The sequence below is a fragment of the Aplidium turbinatum genome, chromosome 1 (assembly GCF_918807975.1).
Source record: "Aplidium turbinatum chromosome 1, kaAplTurb1.1, whole genome shotgun sequence".
Lineage (NCBI taxonomy): Eukaryota > Metazoa > Chordata > Ascidiacea > Aplousobranchia > Polyclinidae > Aplidium > Aplidium turbinatum.
Genome location: NC_137472.1, coordinates 37,330,119 through 37,346,843, shown reverse-complemented (window position 1 = coordinate 37,346,843; position 16,725 = coordinate 37,330,119). Strand labels below are relative to the sequence as shown.

Genomic DNA, 16,725 nt, shown 5'->3' with positions numbered 1-16,725 from the left:
AGATGAAAATCACAGAAACATCTTATCTGGCTTAGCTTTACTGTTTATTTGAAACGATGTTGCAGCAGAGAGGTTAGCGTTTTGTTGACTGCGAGGCAGTATGCAGTAATTTTGTTTCGCCAGTGGGCATGTTGTAATCTTCATCATCAAACTTTGAGAACAATTCTCCGCACCTAAAATATAATATGCTTCAAAAAGTATTCTTATCGCTGGCCTTTCATAAATTCGTGATGCTCAAAATGAAGTTTGTTTTTCTTTTTTTGATTGCTCAGAACGCAGTAAAATAAACTGTGCGACACTCAAAGTTAAAATCGTCTCATGTGTGTAATGTGTGCTGTATATTTTGCATGTATTTCAAGTGTCAGCCATATCTATTTTCCGCTAAATTTCTGGTGATTTTGGGCTTTCGAAATTACTGAACTTCAAATTAATATAAAAAGAATGTAGCTTGCACCGGCGAGGCTTTTGGTTTAATAATTTATTTTCTGTAAACGCCTCACATCATGCAATAACTGTCACCCATGACTTCTTACTTAAAATCAACAAATTAATTTGATACATGCTCACGCTCATACAGCATTAGCGGATGTCTGAACTACAAAACCAAGTTGCCTTTCTAGCTGGGGTTAACCATTAACCATTTGTAATTACTCTTGCTGGTGTTAAAGTTGACATTGCCTTGGAATGTTTGTTCATGATAACCACTTTTGACGTTTTCTAATTGATTTACCGTTTGTTGAAATTGAACCATGATGAAAATAAAATACATTGGCGAGCTAGAGAGCCCAACACTCAGCTTAAATGTAGACACAGAGATTTTTTTTAGTAAATTGGAAGTTATGTGTGCCTCTGACGTATAGTTATGCCTGAATATTGGCATAGCCTAGTCAGTAAACACATGATTTTGTCAATGTTAGACTTATTCACATTCGTTTATATGTTCTCAGTATAAATTAATCACAACGTTAAGTCAGAAGCTTTTCATCACAACTGTACTTTTTCATTTGATTGCTCTATGTGCTGGTAGCTTTGTTCCATATCGGTGGTGTGGGCTCTCATATTACTGCCAGCCTATGAGTCACGTATCTAGGAATAGTGAAGTATGAAACATCTTTCTGTAATTAGTAAATTCAAAGTGTACATGAAATCAACTGCAATAAAGTGTGCAGTAATTTTCAAACTCTATTTGTTACTCCTTTCCACATATTTTGACATGACATCTGCGCAATCAACGATTGCGCGCAATCAGCAATGTTAACAAACCCGGTTATAATTTTCATGAATTGTGTCATACTATAAAAGTAAAGTTGGTCCCATACTTTTGACTCCAAACGTTGGGAGATGAGAATTTAGCATTCTCATTGCACCAAGCCCCCACTACAGGTGTAGAGTGCTAGTTCTATTCCTTCAGTACGCGTCATCTCACCAACATTATCATGTCGACTATTAAATTGTTATTTGGTTGAATTCTTAGATGGTCAATTGATTTATTTAATTATTGCTCCTTCCATTTCGTTGAAATAACCTTAGTTTGTATTCAATATATTTTTTGAAATAACAGACAACTTCGAGTAAAACTATAAATGAAAAATATAGAGGCCCAAAATAAAACAGTTAAGTCATGATTCAGCAAGCATAAAAAAACTATTTCAGTCTTTATATTGAACAGTTATAAATCTTCGAAACAGCAAAAAATATATTTACAGATTAACCAAATTATGCTGTGTTGCAAGAAACTAAAGGATTTATGGCAAGAACCTCCTCAGTTTTGTGCTGTTTTGTTTTGCTGAAAGCTCTATCTTGTCGATTGTATTGACGGGATTGATGTGAACTGATATGATTGATTGGTTGTCCTTAATTCTTAGTCTGAGAAAGCTTCGTTGAGACCTCAATTTTGGCGGTTTTGCATTCTTGTGAACCACTAGAGCAAACCTTGGATTGACAGAGTGAAGTTTCCGCTTGATGTTGAAATGCCCTATGTTAATTAAAGTTGTTAATTTAAATGTTAAGTAAAGTTGTATTGACTTTTCTTCATATCACACCAAGGAAGATATGAATTGAAAATTGAATGAGGCTGTTCACCAGGCATTAAATTAAATGATATGAGATGTTCTACTGGTGCAAATTAAGCTAAACTATCATTTCCTATCGTTTCCTTTATCGGTTCGCCTACTTATAATTTATCGAAATTTTTAATTGATATTTTATCGCCATTGTTGAACCAAGAATACACTGTAAAAAATTCATCTGAGTTTGTACAATTAATCAAAAACACCTCTGTTGATTGCAATAATTGCTTTGTTTCTTTTGATGTTGTGAGCTTATTTACTTCCGTTCCTCTCAAAGAATGTTTGCAGATTATCTCTCTACTACTTTCGCAAGATAAGTCTTTACACGAACGCACTAAACTTTCTATCAATGACGTCACAGAAGCTTTGAAATTGTGTTTTGAGTCTACTGTATTTTGTTATAATAACGTTCTTTATCGTCAAATTTATGGTACGCCGATGGGTTCTTGCATTTCCCCGGTCGTGGCTAACATTTTCATGGAATACATTGAGCGCACTGCCATCACTTCATTCCATACACCACCGCAACTTTGGGTGAGATATGTAGATGACACTTTTTGCATTATAAAAAAGTCTGCGGTCAACCAATTTCATCAACATTTGAATAGCATATCTTCTTCAATTCAATTCACAACAGAACATGAAAAAAACAACTCCATATCATTTTTAGACGTCTCAGTTATTCGTCACAATGCCACAAACACGTTGACCACTACAATTTTCAAAAAACCCACACACACTGACAGATATTTAAATTTTAATTCACACCATCCCAAACATCAAAAACTTACTGTAGCTAAAACTTTGTATGACCGCATTGACACACATGTCGCAGATCCGCATGAACGTTCACGACAGAACAAAGCATTACACAATACTTTGCGCCTCAATGGATTTCCAAGAAAGCATGCTTGCCAACGACAACCTAAAAGTTTAGTACCCCCATCTACCCAGTATAAGTCTTTTGTTTCTTTACCTTATGTTAAGGGAGTTTCTGAAAAAATTCGGCGTATCTTAAATGAAATTGGTGTAAAAGTCGCTTTGAAACCTTTCTTGACAATAAGTAAATTTTTGCCATCTTTAAAAGACCCCTTGAATCAAAGCGAAATCTCAGGTTTAGTGTACCAAGTTTCTTGTGATGATTGCAATTTAATTTATGTTGGCCAAACAAAACGAGATCTCAAATCTCGCATTAATGAACACAAAAGAGCTTTCAAATATCAACGCCCTGAACATTCCGCTCCTTGCATGCATGCCATAACTTCAGATCATAAAATAACTTGGAGCAATTCTAAAATTCTAAAAGTTGAAAGTGATTATAAAAAGCGAATGTTTTCTGAAAGTTGGTTCATCAATCAAAAGCCTCATGTAATGAATCGCAATGATGGCATCTCTTTTCCCGCTATCTACAAAAAACTATTGTAAGTGCTGATTTGACGTTTTTTTAAATTGGTTTCATGCTGATTGTAAAACTGTGCAGTAGTGCGTACAAAACTCGATTCATGACTCATGCCGTTCACTCTCCTATCTTGTTGTTATTTAAGTTTCTTGTTGATCGCAATTAAGTCCCCCTTTTTTCTAACTTATTTCAAACTTTGCGCGCGATAAGTTTTTGTCCAGAAGTTGAATTTTCATTTTGCATGTTTAGTTGTTTTCAGCAATATGTCCTGTGTTTTGCCATGCTAGACAGGTAGTCACTACCTGGTCTAGCCCCCTGAAGAAGTCAGTCGTGTCTGATTGACGAAACGTCGGAATAAAAGCAGATTGTCACTGTATACATCTTGAAGATATGAATTATCAACTTTTCTGGATTACATTAACTGAAGTGACTCAAGGTCATCAATTAAATAAATATTACTAATATGAGAAATTATTAAGTTGTCCGAGGCTGTCATCATCTATGCTACCATTTCTTCTTGTGGATCACCACAATTGACCAAACTTTCATAGTGGAAGTTTATGCAGATTCCGATTTACGTTGCTGCTAATTATTGTAAATTACAAAGATTGAAACGAAAATGCGTCATTTTATGTGAGTCATCTGTCTAAAAATTGCTGGCACAATGTCAAATGCCATCTCTTGGAAATGAAATAAAACGGTTTGTCTACTTGACTGTGGCCTGGAGCAAACAGAGATGCGTTTTGTGAAACTGCAGCGTCTTTTATTCTTGAAACATTGTGTCAAGCATTCATAATGATAGTCATTTGATACATTTTCATTAGTGCATGACATTTTTTTGTAGGCATCAGTTTATAGCATGACTAACCCCTTTTATACATCCATTAAGGTTTCCAGTTCAGTTTGTAAAAGAATGATTTAAAAAAAAAATGCAATCATATCACATGTTTTTGATTTGACTTTAAAACACTTGCTAATGATTCATTCTTGGTGGCAGTTTTCGAATTAGGTTTTTCCTTCATATGAACTCGGTTGATGTTGATCAGTATAATCTTATCTAAGATTTTACTTGTTAATACGAATACAGGCTGTAGGTAGGCCAACTTCTCAATTTTTAAGTACGGTAAACGTTTAGTTCAGTTCGATTAATGATTTCCGTGACCGTGATGACTCATCGGGTTGGCGCTGATTCGTTGATATGATTTTCAGCAGTTTTCATGATCTTTTTCCTTGCAAGAAATGTTTTGTTGATTTTCGAGTTTGCAAAAGAATCTCCGTTCAAAGTACTAAACTGGAAAAGTGAATGTATCTATGATCATTAGTTTTGTTGATACTTTGCTATAATTCAAAGTAGGCTATTTTTAGTTTTAAAATCTTTTGGTAGCTTGGTTTATTCACAATACTAAAAATGTTCAATGTTTCTAGGCTAAAGTAACTTACCTAGTCTGGGACAATAAAGCTAGTTTCAAGATGGGAAAGTGCTTGGTTCATGGATAGAAGTTTTACTTTAACTCCCTTTAAGAGTTTGTCGTCAAGATGAAGCTCTTGAAGAGAGTCACACGAAAACTACAGTAGTTCAAGTTATAAACCGTCTTTTCCTTGCCGTCTTCAAATTTTGCACCACCAACCAAGTTTAAACTAGTTTTGATCATTTCGTCATCCTTGTGTCAATAAGTTTGTATTGACATGTCAAGTGAAAGAGGAACAGCCGTGTCTCTCACCCTTTAGCACTGATTGCAACCCCAATTAACCAAGCCAAACATCACGTGATATCTGGACGATTGGTTGTTTGTTAGTTACATTGTGGTTTGATAGGTTACTTATACTAAGTTTCTTGCATGGTTTCATGTGCTTTGATAGTTTTGGTGCTGACTTGTTGCGCATATTTTGCGACTTCAATACAATGCAAACTTCAATGCAACTTTAATACAATGCCTTGCAACGTCAGTAAACATGAAAATAAAAATGACAATATGACTTTTAGAAAAATGAAATTAAACTGCTTGATGGATGTTTTTTTTTTTTACTTTTACATCGCAGAGGTAGTAGTGATTATTACGTTGAAAAAAGTTATTCCTTTATCTGATAGAGGAGTTGCTACTAATTCTTGTGGTTTATTGAGTAGTGTGTTAATGCTTCACAGTGGAGACTCGCCCTACTAATTGCATGTAAGCAGTCATTCCAAGAACAACCAGGTCCAACCATGTTTTGTAATACAGTAGTATCATCAATGCGCCACTTTCTGTTGACAAATCAACGCAGCACACAGTTCAGCTTATATGAGGTTTTCATGACCAATGGCGTAGCCAGCCCGAAATTTTGAGGGGCCAAGTATTTTGACTTTAATAAATAACTCTACTTTGGGCACCATCTATCAAAGCATATTATGACAAAAAATGCTGAATTGACAAACTAATCTAGTGCGTAACTCAAAAGATAAATTTAAAGCCTTTTCAATCAATTTCCAGAAATCTTAAGAATTTGTAGAAAAAAAACAACTATCCAACTGACTTTGCTCTCTGAATGAACTGCGGCAGCCTGTACAACACTAAAATAACAAGCTAGTGAAACGTTTAGTCCAAATCTTGATCAAGCCAAATTTGACTGAAAATAAGAAACAATACTTTTTCCATAGTGAAAATTATAGACGAGTAATAAAGTTATAGGTGATCTGCGGTGACTACGACCGACCTATGACCTTGTCTGCTCGTACATGCTAGAAATATAACCATTAACAGTTCAAATTTTAAAAATTTGGGAGGGGCCATGGCTCTTTTGCCTCCTCTGGCTACGCCTATGTTCATGACTCCTTATTCTTACACCCGAATAAAACAGTTAATCAAAAACTTTGTCTAACTTTACCTGTTGTGGGTCATAAGTAGTTACATGTTAATCCTTGACTCATTTAACTAAAAATCATTTCCTGACTTTTACATGGAAATCGTTTACAAACTTAAAATTTAGGATTTGATAAAGCAATTTGTTCTTTGAAGTTTTTACAAACGGCTCTTTTTTCCCAATCAGTAAGTTCTTTACTGTAATCATACAGTTCTGAAGACTGCCGGTAGCCTAAAATTCATGCTCAAATTGGAACTACTGGGAATCTGAGATCATGCTGTGTTGGATATTACTTGAACTATTGTAGTTGGAATTTACTTGAACTATTGCTCTTTACTTGTTTTTGCGTTTGACTGCTGTGCTTAATTCTAGGATTTATTTTCAACTGAGTCATTGAGTGCTAAGGGTGGATCTAGCTAATAACGTTCAGGAGAAATTTCGAATCTCAGAACACTATTACGACTTCCCTCTTTTGAAAGAGATAAAATATATATTATATTAGAAGTCTGTTGTAATAAAACAAAAACGTCACGTATGGACAACATCTCATGGACCTTGCAAATATATGGTCAACAAAGTTACGTTTGTGTTTGGAAAGCGATCACTCTCGTTTGGATCAGCTAGCTAGAACTTGATGCTTAATTCAAGGCTTGTGTCAATATGTCCGAGATTTCTGCTTTGTAATCCTAGGTTATTACAAATGTTGCAATTGTCCCGTCCAGTCACTTTAAGACAACCGCTTAGCGTAATGTAAGCTATTTTGACTTGATTGGAAGTGTGAATACGACAGAGATAACATGGATGAGCTACGCGCATGCGCATCTGCCCAGCGCATCCAAAGTGTTCAATTGTCGCTAAGTTTGCAGATTTGAGATAATCAACGCTTCAATCCATTGCAATGTAATCCGTGTTTTCCTTTAAACATGATTCTTATCAATCATTTGGCTAATATTAGCTGATATTACAATTTCCAATATTTACTGCCAACGTCTACAGGTTCAGGTCACCTGCTGTTTTCGTTGTTTTTGTGTTCACTTGAATTTAATATCAGAGTTAAGCTTGTACCTGGCTGTGTTCCGAAATTTTTTACGCTCTCCAATCTATTTTCATAAGAACCTTTGGTGTGTCATTTTGGAAATACAGTATTTGCCTAGCTTTGGTACATAAGGATAGTTTTACCTTGTGTAACAAATGGAGTTTATGTGTAGCGACATGTCTGTTCTATTGACTTTATACCAATGGAATTTATTTCGATAATTGACCCTTGCATTCTAATTGCTAAATCTGATTGCAGTGTTGACTCAACTGGGGGAAAAGTTAAAATTATTAACACGGTACAAAGATGGAAGACGTTTTCCCTATTTTGATGTTAATTTTACGTGTGTTTGATCAATGTAAAACATATAGATTGCTATCTTGCCTTTCACTTCGCATCGCTTTGTATCGTGATGTGACCGTATGACAAAGTTGTAAAATTTGTTGATTTAAAATCATCTAATCGCTGCTCTATAGCAATTCTTATCGCCAATGTTGACTTGGTAATTTTTTAGCCTCCGGCGGTTATTCGCTATTCAGCATGGGCTCTGTAAATGCATGGTCTTTTTATGGTTGTAATGATGTAAAACAGCGATGGTTTGTTAAAGTTGTTTGCAGTTTGCCTGAACAATATCATGCTGATCCACATTGCTGAAGGACGTTTAAACTTGCGCAGAGAAATTGCTGTAGCCAAAGCTGTTCGAAATTTCGTTTTGACACAATTTTTTTGTCGGAATTGCGTTTCGTTGGACGATTAGGCTAACGTTACTTTGTAAAGAAGGTGGTTTCTTTTTCTTTTCTAAATAAAGTTTATTTGGAGCATGTCTAGCTAAACTCTAAGGCTACCATGAAATAAAATTTATTCAAGTCATATTTTACTTTCTGATGTTTTGGACCTTTTATAGTGCTTCATCTTCATGGCTAAAAGCTGAAATTCACTGACTCTAACTTTTTATGCAATCCTTTTTCATCTTAGAGGTCTTAAAGATTGTGCCCTCCTAAATCCCTCAGTTTACCATTTACCAAGAAAAAAATTGCATAGTAATCATTTGGGTTAAATTGAGCACAGCAGTTTATTTTTTTGTTTTTGAAAGTTGATGCTGGTATTGACAGAGTAGCATTGTTTGATCTCATTCTCGGTGATGTCTACCGAAGATAGCTGTAACAAACGAGTTTTCCTAACCTACACAATTGGATAAAAAGGAGGGCGTTTTTTCTGGTGGGGCATGAACCTGCGTAAAATTGTATTCTGAAAACTGCTCCCAGAATTTGTTGCTATTCGCTTGATTGCGAAAATCAACTTCCTGGGCTCACCATGAGAAGATTAACCACATGCCATCATCAAACAGAACTGCACGTTTTTTATCGCTTCACCCTTCGTGGACCTGCTGGATATGGGATTGCTGAGATGCAATATTGGCTGCAAAAGATGGCGGTTTGAATTGTTGCTTCCCAACCACAATCCACATCCTTTTCAAAAGATTTCGTAATAAAAACTATACCAAACTGTGGAATTCCAACCTAGTAAAGCTTCCAGTTGAAAAAACTGTTGTAACTGCCACAAACATAAACATTTTATAAGAAGTTCCAATAATCTTTGTGTTGCTCGAGCAAATGTGACTTTATTCTATCTGGATTTCCTTTTTAGCTTTTCTAAAGCTCAAACTGGTTTTGTAGTTACATCATAGATTGATCCGAAAAGTGAACAATAAAAGCGACATTTACTTAGTATTATTGACCTTATTATATGTGTAAAGTGATTGACAGCGTTAAAACATTTAGAATTCAGAGTTGGAAACGAAGTATTATGATCATCACAATAGCGTATATTTTTTTATTATTTTAATTACAACTAAATTTATGCTACGAAACCGTTTATTAAGTAACTTCAAAACATACGCCGACCGAGAAGAGTTTATGGTTGACACTGCTAAATTATTAATTGATACAATTTTATAAGTACATGGGTGTTAACTCTGATCTGCCTAACCAGCATTGAGAAGTGTTAGACGTGATGTCATGTTATATTTTGATGTAAAGTTTAATAAAGCCTGGGGTGATGCGTCGAGGATTATGAGAATATAAAAATACATGCAAGATACCGTATGTGTGAAAAGTGTAGTGATAAAACTAATTGAACGCCATCTTTCCGTTTTCTTTGTCTTTGACTAATCTGTTTAGCTTAACTTCCATACAACGTAAATATGAAAACCTTGTGACATCACTTAGGTGTTGCGTATCATTGTAGATACCGGGTCACTGATTGTTGGGCGCCATTGTTAGTGCTTAGCTCACCACAGTTGTGATGCTGTCATATAAATATGACAACAAAACAATACAAACTTATCAACAATGTCAAGGTCTCAAGTGGCCGTGGTGTCTTACATTTTTGTGACGTTAAAAGTCGATTTGTTTACGTTTTGTGTTTGTTAACGTGAAACAGTACGTTTATACCGTTTGTGCTGCACGCAAACGCCACACTCTGGTTCATTCCCAGAAATTTCTCAGTTTCTAAATGCAACTAACCATGTAACTAATTCGCTCGTATGAATCATTATAACTCCACGCAATCTTTTTATGGATGTTTTATCACACCAATAACACTTTCCAAACAAAAGCGATAAAACAACAAAAGTAAAAATTATATAAATACCAGATTATGCTAACACTTAAATTGTAGACTCGTGAAAGACCTCTAACGTATGTGTCAATTCTACTTGATGCAAAACGAAGACCCCACTTTGCGCTTACATGACGTCTTCACCCACAACTCTGAATGACGGAATAATAAATCACAAATCTTCATAATAAAGAATCGTCTTACCTGCTGGCAAACTCAATATAATTCCTACTATGTTTGGGGCGTTGATTTTGGAAACATGCATCAGTATGAAAATATATTTGATTCCTGGTATTGCTAAGTATTGCATTTCACCTATGGCTCGTTGAAAAATTGTCCAGGCAAGAAATATTATTTTGTCGTAAGGAGTTCCTTAAGTTAAATGATAATTCTGCATTAGACCCGGAAAGTCAGAAAGGTCTTCCGATTAGTTTACAATATGAGTTTAAAACATTATTGTGATTGTGAAAAGAAATCTACAATTTTTGTTTATTGTTGGGATTTGCTTTTTAAACTGCAAACGAGTTCCGCTTGGCTTTGTGAGATTAATCTGTGGTTGTATCCGCTCTAACGTGATTATTTGTTTTTGTCTTTCGAGATTGCCGTTGTGGAACATTAAAGAAACAAGAATACATAGAAAAAAAAGTAGATTGCTATCTTTTGCCAAACTGCTCCATCGTTGCAAAATCTGCTCTTGCTACGGCAGTAGTTTGGCCACTCTCTCTGTATCTGGTAACTTGAGCTAACCGAGAAGGATTTTTTTTTAGCCATGGCGTCATTTTCTATTATTTTCATTGGGCGATAAGAATTGGCGACGAAACATCTGTTTGAAGAAAAAGTGGAAATATTTCATCCGTGGCAGTGAGATTGAGCTCAACTTACTCTCTTTTTAATAGCTTTTTTTTGTCCAATGACGTTACACAGAAAAAGCAACCGCAAATTTGACACGCTTCACATAAGCTTAATTTTAGTTGCAAGCCTGGTTTATGCCTTTGTGGCAAAGCAAACTTTTTGTTTAAACACAAAGCACAGAATATTTGGCGACAACTTCTTGAGCATGTCAGATTTTATCAATACTTTGATATTGCTAAGCTTTTCAATTTGATTCGTTCTTATTTTGATTTGGCTAAACAATTTAAATTGACTGTGCTTGAAAATCTAACTTTTTTCTTTGCCAAAAACGCACTGGTTGATAATTTCCAACTGAAGCACTAACGCACCGGTTTTATCAATGACAATATCAACAAACAATTTAAACAATTTGGTTTTTCCTTTTGTCGTCCTTCGCTTTACAATCGAGATTGTCACGTTTTTTTAGCTGTATAAACTCCACATTATTTTGAAATCAGCACCTTGCCAGATCAGATTAATAATTGCGCTATTTGATAGCAAGTAGATCGTATAATCCTTCATAATTTGACTCGACCGAAGAATTAAAACTATACCTTGTGGATTTTATTTCGTTGTTTCTGATGTGGCAATTATGATGCGAATTAAAGCCGCAAAATCCGGCCGATGCACACCTCGAACAATGCTGAAGACAGCAATTAACCTTGTGCCTGACAATTAATTTGTCGGTGGTGCAGCTCGTGAGACGTTATCGCGGTCACAAGATGTGAAGATTGTTCGTGCATCCGCTTTGGTTTGTGCGTTGGTGGATGAGTTTTTAAATTGACTAGCTGCTGTTAGAACATGTCAGCCGTCAGTTTCAGGTGCATCATGCATTTGTAAAGTAGGCATTCCACCGATTGGTTTTGCATAACACCTTGGCCAATAAAAAGTTAAATTTCGGTTAGCTGATGATTTCAATAATTTGCGTTTTCTCAAACTTAAAAATCCTTGGCATCATTTTGCTTGTTTCAGTTTGCTAGAGCAGACCTGTCTTGCGCTGGAAAAGCTAGACATGTGACCTGTTGAGGCACTTCGTTAGTTTTCTTGCTCCTAAGAAGGCCAATTCTCAAAATTACAACGATCTAACGTATATAATTACAACGTTTCTAAGTGCGTTGTTGTGGTTATTGATAAAGTTGAAACGTTGTTTCGCATCTTTGCCCCATTTCTACGGCAAAAAGCGGAGTCTGGAACTACACAAGCCTATTCCATACCGATCACAACTTCCTTGCGTTTGTTGCAAACATTGGTCTCGAAGTACTTTGAATGATTTTTTTGGCGCTAACTTTATGCGATACGTGTAAATAGGACGATTCCTCTACCTTTTTTCTAACTGCTCGGCTTTCTGACTTGCAACTTATCTAGAGACGTAGACGTCGCTATTACATTGCGATTATAGAGAGACGTCCACGCTAGAGACTACAGACATCAGCTGCTGCTTGCACCAAAATGAAGCTGACGTAATTGTTTGTTATTAACAAAACCACAATTTAGTAAACACTCACGAACATACAAGTAAAACATTCGTTTTCCAAAGAAATATTGTAAAGCGCAAGTTATTCGGCTTTGATCAAAATTACACACAAACAAATGAAATCGCACAAGGTGTGGATGAAGACCAGCACAAAAGAATCACTTGAAAAATCGGAAATAAATTTTTTTTCTTGCACAAAACATAATAACGCGAACCCGGTTAACAAAATCAATAAATTCTGAACTTAACATTTGTAAAAAGTTTATTGTTTTTGTTAGCTAAGGGTAATAATTTAGAACAGCACGCAGGCCTACTAAATGCATTTTTACCAACGACAAAACTATAAAGTAGGCAGCTTTTCAAGCTACAGTACACGCGAAACAAACAAGTTGAAGCTTAATTTTTAAAGCACTTGTTCAAAACGAGACTACGCTTAATTAAAAATCCTTTAAATGATTTGGAAATAAATAGTTTTTATAATAAAACAAAACATTTATAAAAATTGTATCATTTTCCAACTTCCGTTAACACAAACAATAGGAAAATGTTGTTGGCACTCACGATTAGAAACGGATATACTCTGATAAAAACATGCTTTAATTCAGCTTGTTCGCAGCTATCAACACTTGCTATAAAATGCAGGGGAAGTACTCCCAATATCATTGGCACTGGGTCAACTCAACTGTCTATGCATCATACGCCAGGAACCACATGATAGACTGCAGCGACTACAAATCAACTGAATAAGTTTAAAATTGTTCAACGCTCATTAATCACACAACAAAGGGGTTTTAAAACATACAGTGCGTTATTGCTGGGAAGAAAACATATCATCTGACAACGTGATGTGAGGCCAGCTTGATTTTTGGAGACTTGTTACTGCATATTGAGTGTTTAAAGGCGTCTGTGATGTGGAAGTGGGAAAGGGGTATTGGTTAGAATATGAATACTGGGGTAAATCGGCAGATTTGCTAAAATAATGAGCCTGTGCCCCGTGGTTATGTTGATATTGTTTGTAAGGGTGGTGGCGAGAATGCTGATTGGTGGGGAAAAACGGGAGGGAAAATCGCCTTTCCGCTGTATTGTGACTATTGGAACTGTCACTGATTTGATCAAAAGATCTTACGGAGTCAGAACAGTGTTGTCGGAAAGAAGAATCACTCTCTAACAAAGGATGGGGAAGTGATTCTTTGACTAAGCAGCCATCAAACCGTCCGTGCACATTTGAAAATGCTTGTTCATGTGCAATGTCTTGAGCTGGTGGTTGAGATCCTTCTGTGATGGTGCCACTTCCAACCTTTCGTATTCTGGCATCGAAAAATCCCTGACAATGTTGAGGTGTTTGGTTTGGTGGAGAACCGACTTCTGTTGGTCTCGGTGAAGCCAAACACGGAAACGGCTGCTCTGAGTTCAGTTTTTCATAAAACTGCTGATGTACAGGTGATTTTTGTTCAGTTTTTACTGGCACCTGCATTGATTGTGAAGTTTGATGATAGCCGCTTGAAAATGAAGCAAAATTTGTCGTTGCCGATGGCAAAGGATCGGATTGTGACGTAAATTTTGACGCCTCGTTTCTATATCTAAACTGGTTGGCTTGATTAAATTGGCTCCGTTGATCCAACTGGGCATTCGGAGAAGAACTACTTCCATGCATATTAGGATTGGCGGAAGATGCATCACGTTGTTCAAAACAAGGTGCATTTGAATATGAAACTCTTGGCTCGTTAGGAGAAGAATACACCTGGCCATGAATTGAAAAACTTGATGGACTCCTAGAAACTTCTGATTGATTTTTATAAGAATTGACATCAATTTGAGATGTAGTTGGCATGGCGCCCATACATGAGTACGAGTAAGCGTCTGAATCAACAGTGTTTCTTTCTGCAGAAGCATTTCCGTTTGGGCTGATTGAAGCTGAAGAGTGAGGAAGGTACTGCACAAACCCATTGACATCAAAACTTTTGTTTAGCATCTCAGCATCTGGAATCTTCATACAGTCGTATGAAAGTGTGCTGTGGGATGGTGCTTCTGCCATATTCATTGAATGAGTCTCTGGATGAGACGTGTTTGGTTCACTTTGTGTGGAAGCTTTGGATATGGCGTCGGTTCTCATTGCTTGAGGCGATGAAGGAACAATAGCATCAGTGGAGGTTTGATATCCGTCCATTCTTTGGTCATGCATTGGGTCAAATAGCATTGGTATTGCTTCTTGGTGCTGTATATGTCGTGAAGAGGCATTTATCGGCGAATGACAAACACCATCAGGAGAGATTCGGTGCAAGGATTGATTGTTAAGTTGTTGGTGATGATTTAACATTTGATTGACCATTACAGCTTGCGGTGGTCCGTTGGATTCTGTGGGCCTCGTGCTCATTTCTTCTTGCTTTCGACTCTTTCCGTTTTGTGGCTTTTGATTAATGCTTGCCTGACTGGATTCTGATGTACTGCTTGTAGTTTTACTCGCTTTTCTTCGACGTGGTTGGTATTTATAGTCTGGGTAGTCTTTCTTATGTTTAATTCTCAACCGCTCTGCTTCATCAATAAATGGCTTCTTCTCCCCTTCATTTAGCAACCTAAATAATATTGTTTTGACTTATTACATGGCTCACGCTGTATTGATATCAATTATTAATATTTTTTTAACGTTGCAATCACAAAAGCTGCATTCAAAGTGGTCACAAGCGAAAACTAAGCAATGTTTAATAAGTTATGTTAAAGCATCGATATTAACAACTCACTTCATTCAATCATTCAATCATTTTACTTCCATGTTTGAAAGCAATCATTCTTACCTCCACAGTTTTCCTAACGTTTTGCTCAATTCAGCATTGTGAAGATGAGGATATTGGTCTGCAAGTTTTCTTCTAGCAGCCTGTAAAGTAAACGTTGATTAGAGCAACTTGGCATACAGAAAATGCGTCGCTGTTATGTACACTTCAGCAATATGATGAAGTAGTAAATGTAAAAACAAGAGAATTATCTTTTGGGAATTGTTGCGCCAGACGAAACTACCAACAATTTGTACAGTAAACCCACCTGTGCCCAAACCATGAAAGCATTCATTGGACGTTTGACATGAGGTTTGCATTTTTGTGATCCGTTCATGCGGACTGGCATTGGTACTAAAGTCCAATCATATCCCTTAAGCACTTGGCTCACGGCATCTTTTATATCCTTTGACATATCTTCTGATTCTTTTTCTGAATTAGAATCTCTATCCGACAGACAATCATCATTTGAATTGGACGTTAAACTCGAGAGTTCACATCTCGAAGTGTTAGATTCGCTTAATAAGTCATCAAATGATGCTTCCTTATTATTTAATTGCTTATGTTCAAGCAAAGATGCCGCTGCTCTTGCTACAGCTACTGCTGACTTGACATTGCAAAAGCTGCTGAGATCACTAGGTGAGGATATAGACAAAATATCGGTTTCAGTAGATGAATTTTCGTCCGACATTTTGTCGAATATTTCACAGCTGGAAAATCCCTCATCTACTGGAATAATTTCATTTTCCTGTTTGTACGTGTTGCTGGGAATGCCGCAATGTAATTCTTCCGTTTGTGGTGGTAGCTTCAATGACCAGTTGTTTGCGCATACTGATGTAGCTGTTTGAGATGCCAAAATATTGACGACGCTTTGTTCACCGACCAAAGTCATTTCTTTGCTCATTACAATAAGAAACAAATGTGATACAAAATTCAAGCAAATGTAACCAAAACAGTTGATATCATTTACTTGCTCTTATCTCTAAACACAGAAGTTTACAATCAATGCTTTGGACAACTGACATTAGAAAGCTGTGTGACACACGGTTATCATCCATCGCCATTTCAGCTCAGGTGTTTAGTAGATTGCTATTACTGATCTGACTTTCTGGGATAACGTTCTGGCGGTATTTAAACTCCAGGCGGTTCAGTTCATGCGCAAAGGCGGGTCTTTTGGATGAGCGTGCACGTGTGCGGTGTGTGTGTGCGTTGTAACTTTCTATTTTGGCTCTCCAAGGTCCAACGCACGTACCATCAACTTCAAGGGACGGTTTCTAACACTCAAAAAAGTCGAAAAAAGGTTTATTTGTGAAAAAATAGCAAGTTGGCTGATGTCTGTTTTTAACTGTAACGTCATTCTCAATTGCATTACGTTGCTACTCTCACATCCGGCAGTGACCTTGACAGTTTTTTTGTGCTGCATAATCAAATGATCTTATCGCAATATTTGTCTTAATTTCAGAGTTGAAAAATCAAAATGCATGGGTGGTAAATATTTTTTATTTCTGTAAACATAAACAACTTTATTTGTCAAATCATTGCTGCATTACAAAAATGTGTTGCATGACTCCCTCGATGAGATCACGAAACTTTTCTTTCGCAGGGGTGCAGAAATCACAATCAATTTTTAA

The 16,725-nt window shown here is 36.4% G+C and overlaps 1 protein-coding gene across 1 annotated transcript; it reads right to left on the bottom strand.

The window, feature by feature from the left end:
- Positions 1-12,315: 12,315 nt before the first annotated feature.
- Positions 12,316-15,885, bottom strand: LOC145774114 (uncharacterized). The gene is made up of 3 exons (XM_082585271.1): positions 15,363-15,885; positions 15,119-15,198; positions 12,316-14,899 (listed from the first exon to the last, which is right to left on the bottom strand). Exons 1-3 carry the CDS (start codon positions 15,783-15,785, stop codon positions 13,135-13,137), a joined length of 2,268 nt encoding a protein of 755 aa, XP_082441397.1. The 5' UTR covers positions 15,786-15,885; the 3' UTR covers positions 12,316-13,134.
- Between the last annotated feature and the right edge of the window lie 840 nt (positions 15,886-16,725).

Excerpts from the sequence above, each read along its gene's own strand:
- LOC145774114 (XM_082585271.1), bottom strand. The coding sequence starts at position 15,785 with ATGTCGGACGAAAATTCATCTACTGAAACCGATATTTTGTCTATATCC. Across the intron at positions 15,199-15,362 it reads CTTTCATGGTTTGGGCACAG|GCTGCTAGAAGAAAACTTGC; the intron begins GTGGGTTTACTG and ends TTTACTTTACAG. Across the intron at positions 14,900-15,118 it reads ACGTTAGGAAAACTGTGGAG|GTTGCTAAATGAAGGGGAGA; the intron begins GTAAGAATGATT and ends AATATTATTTAG.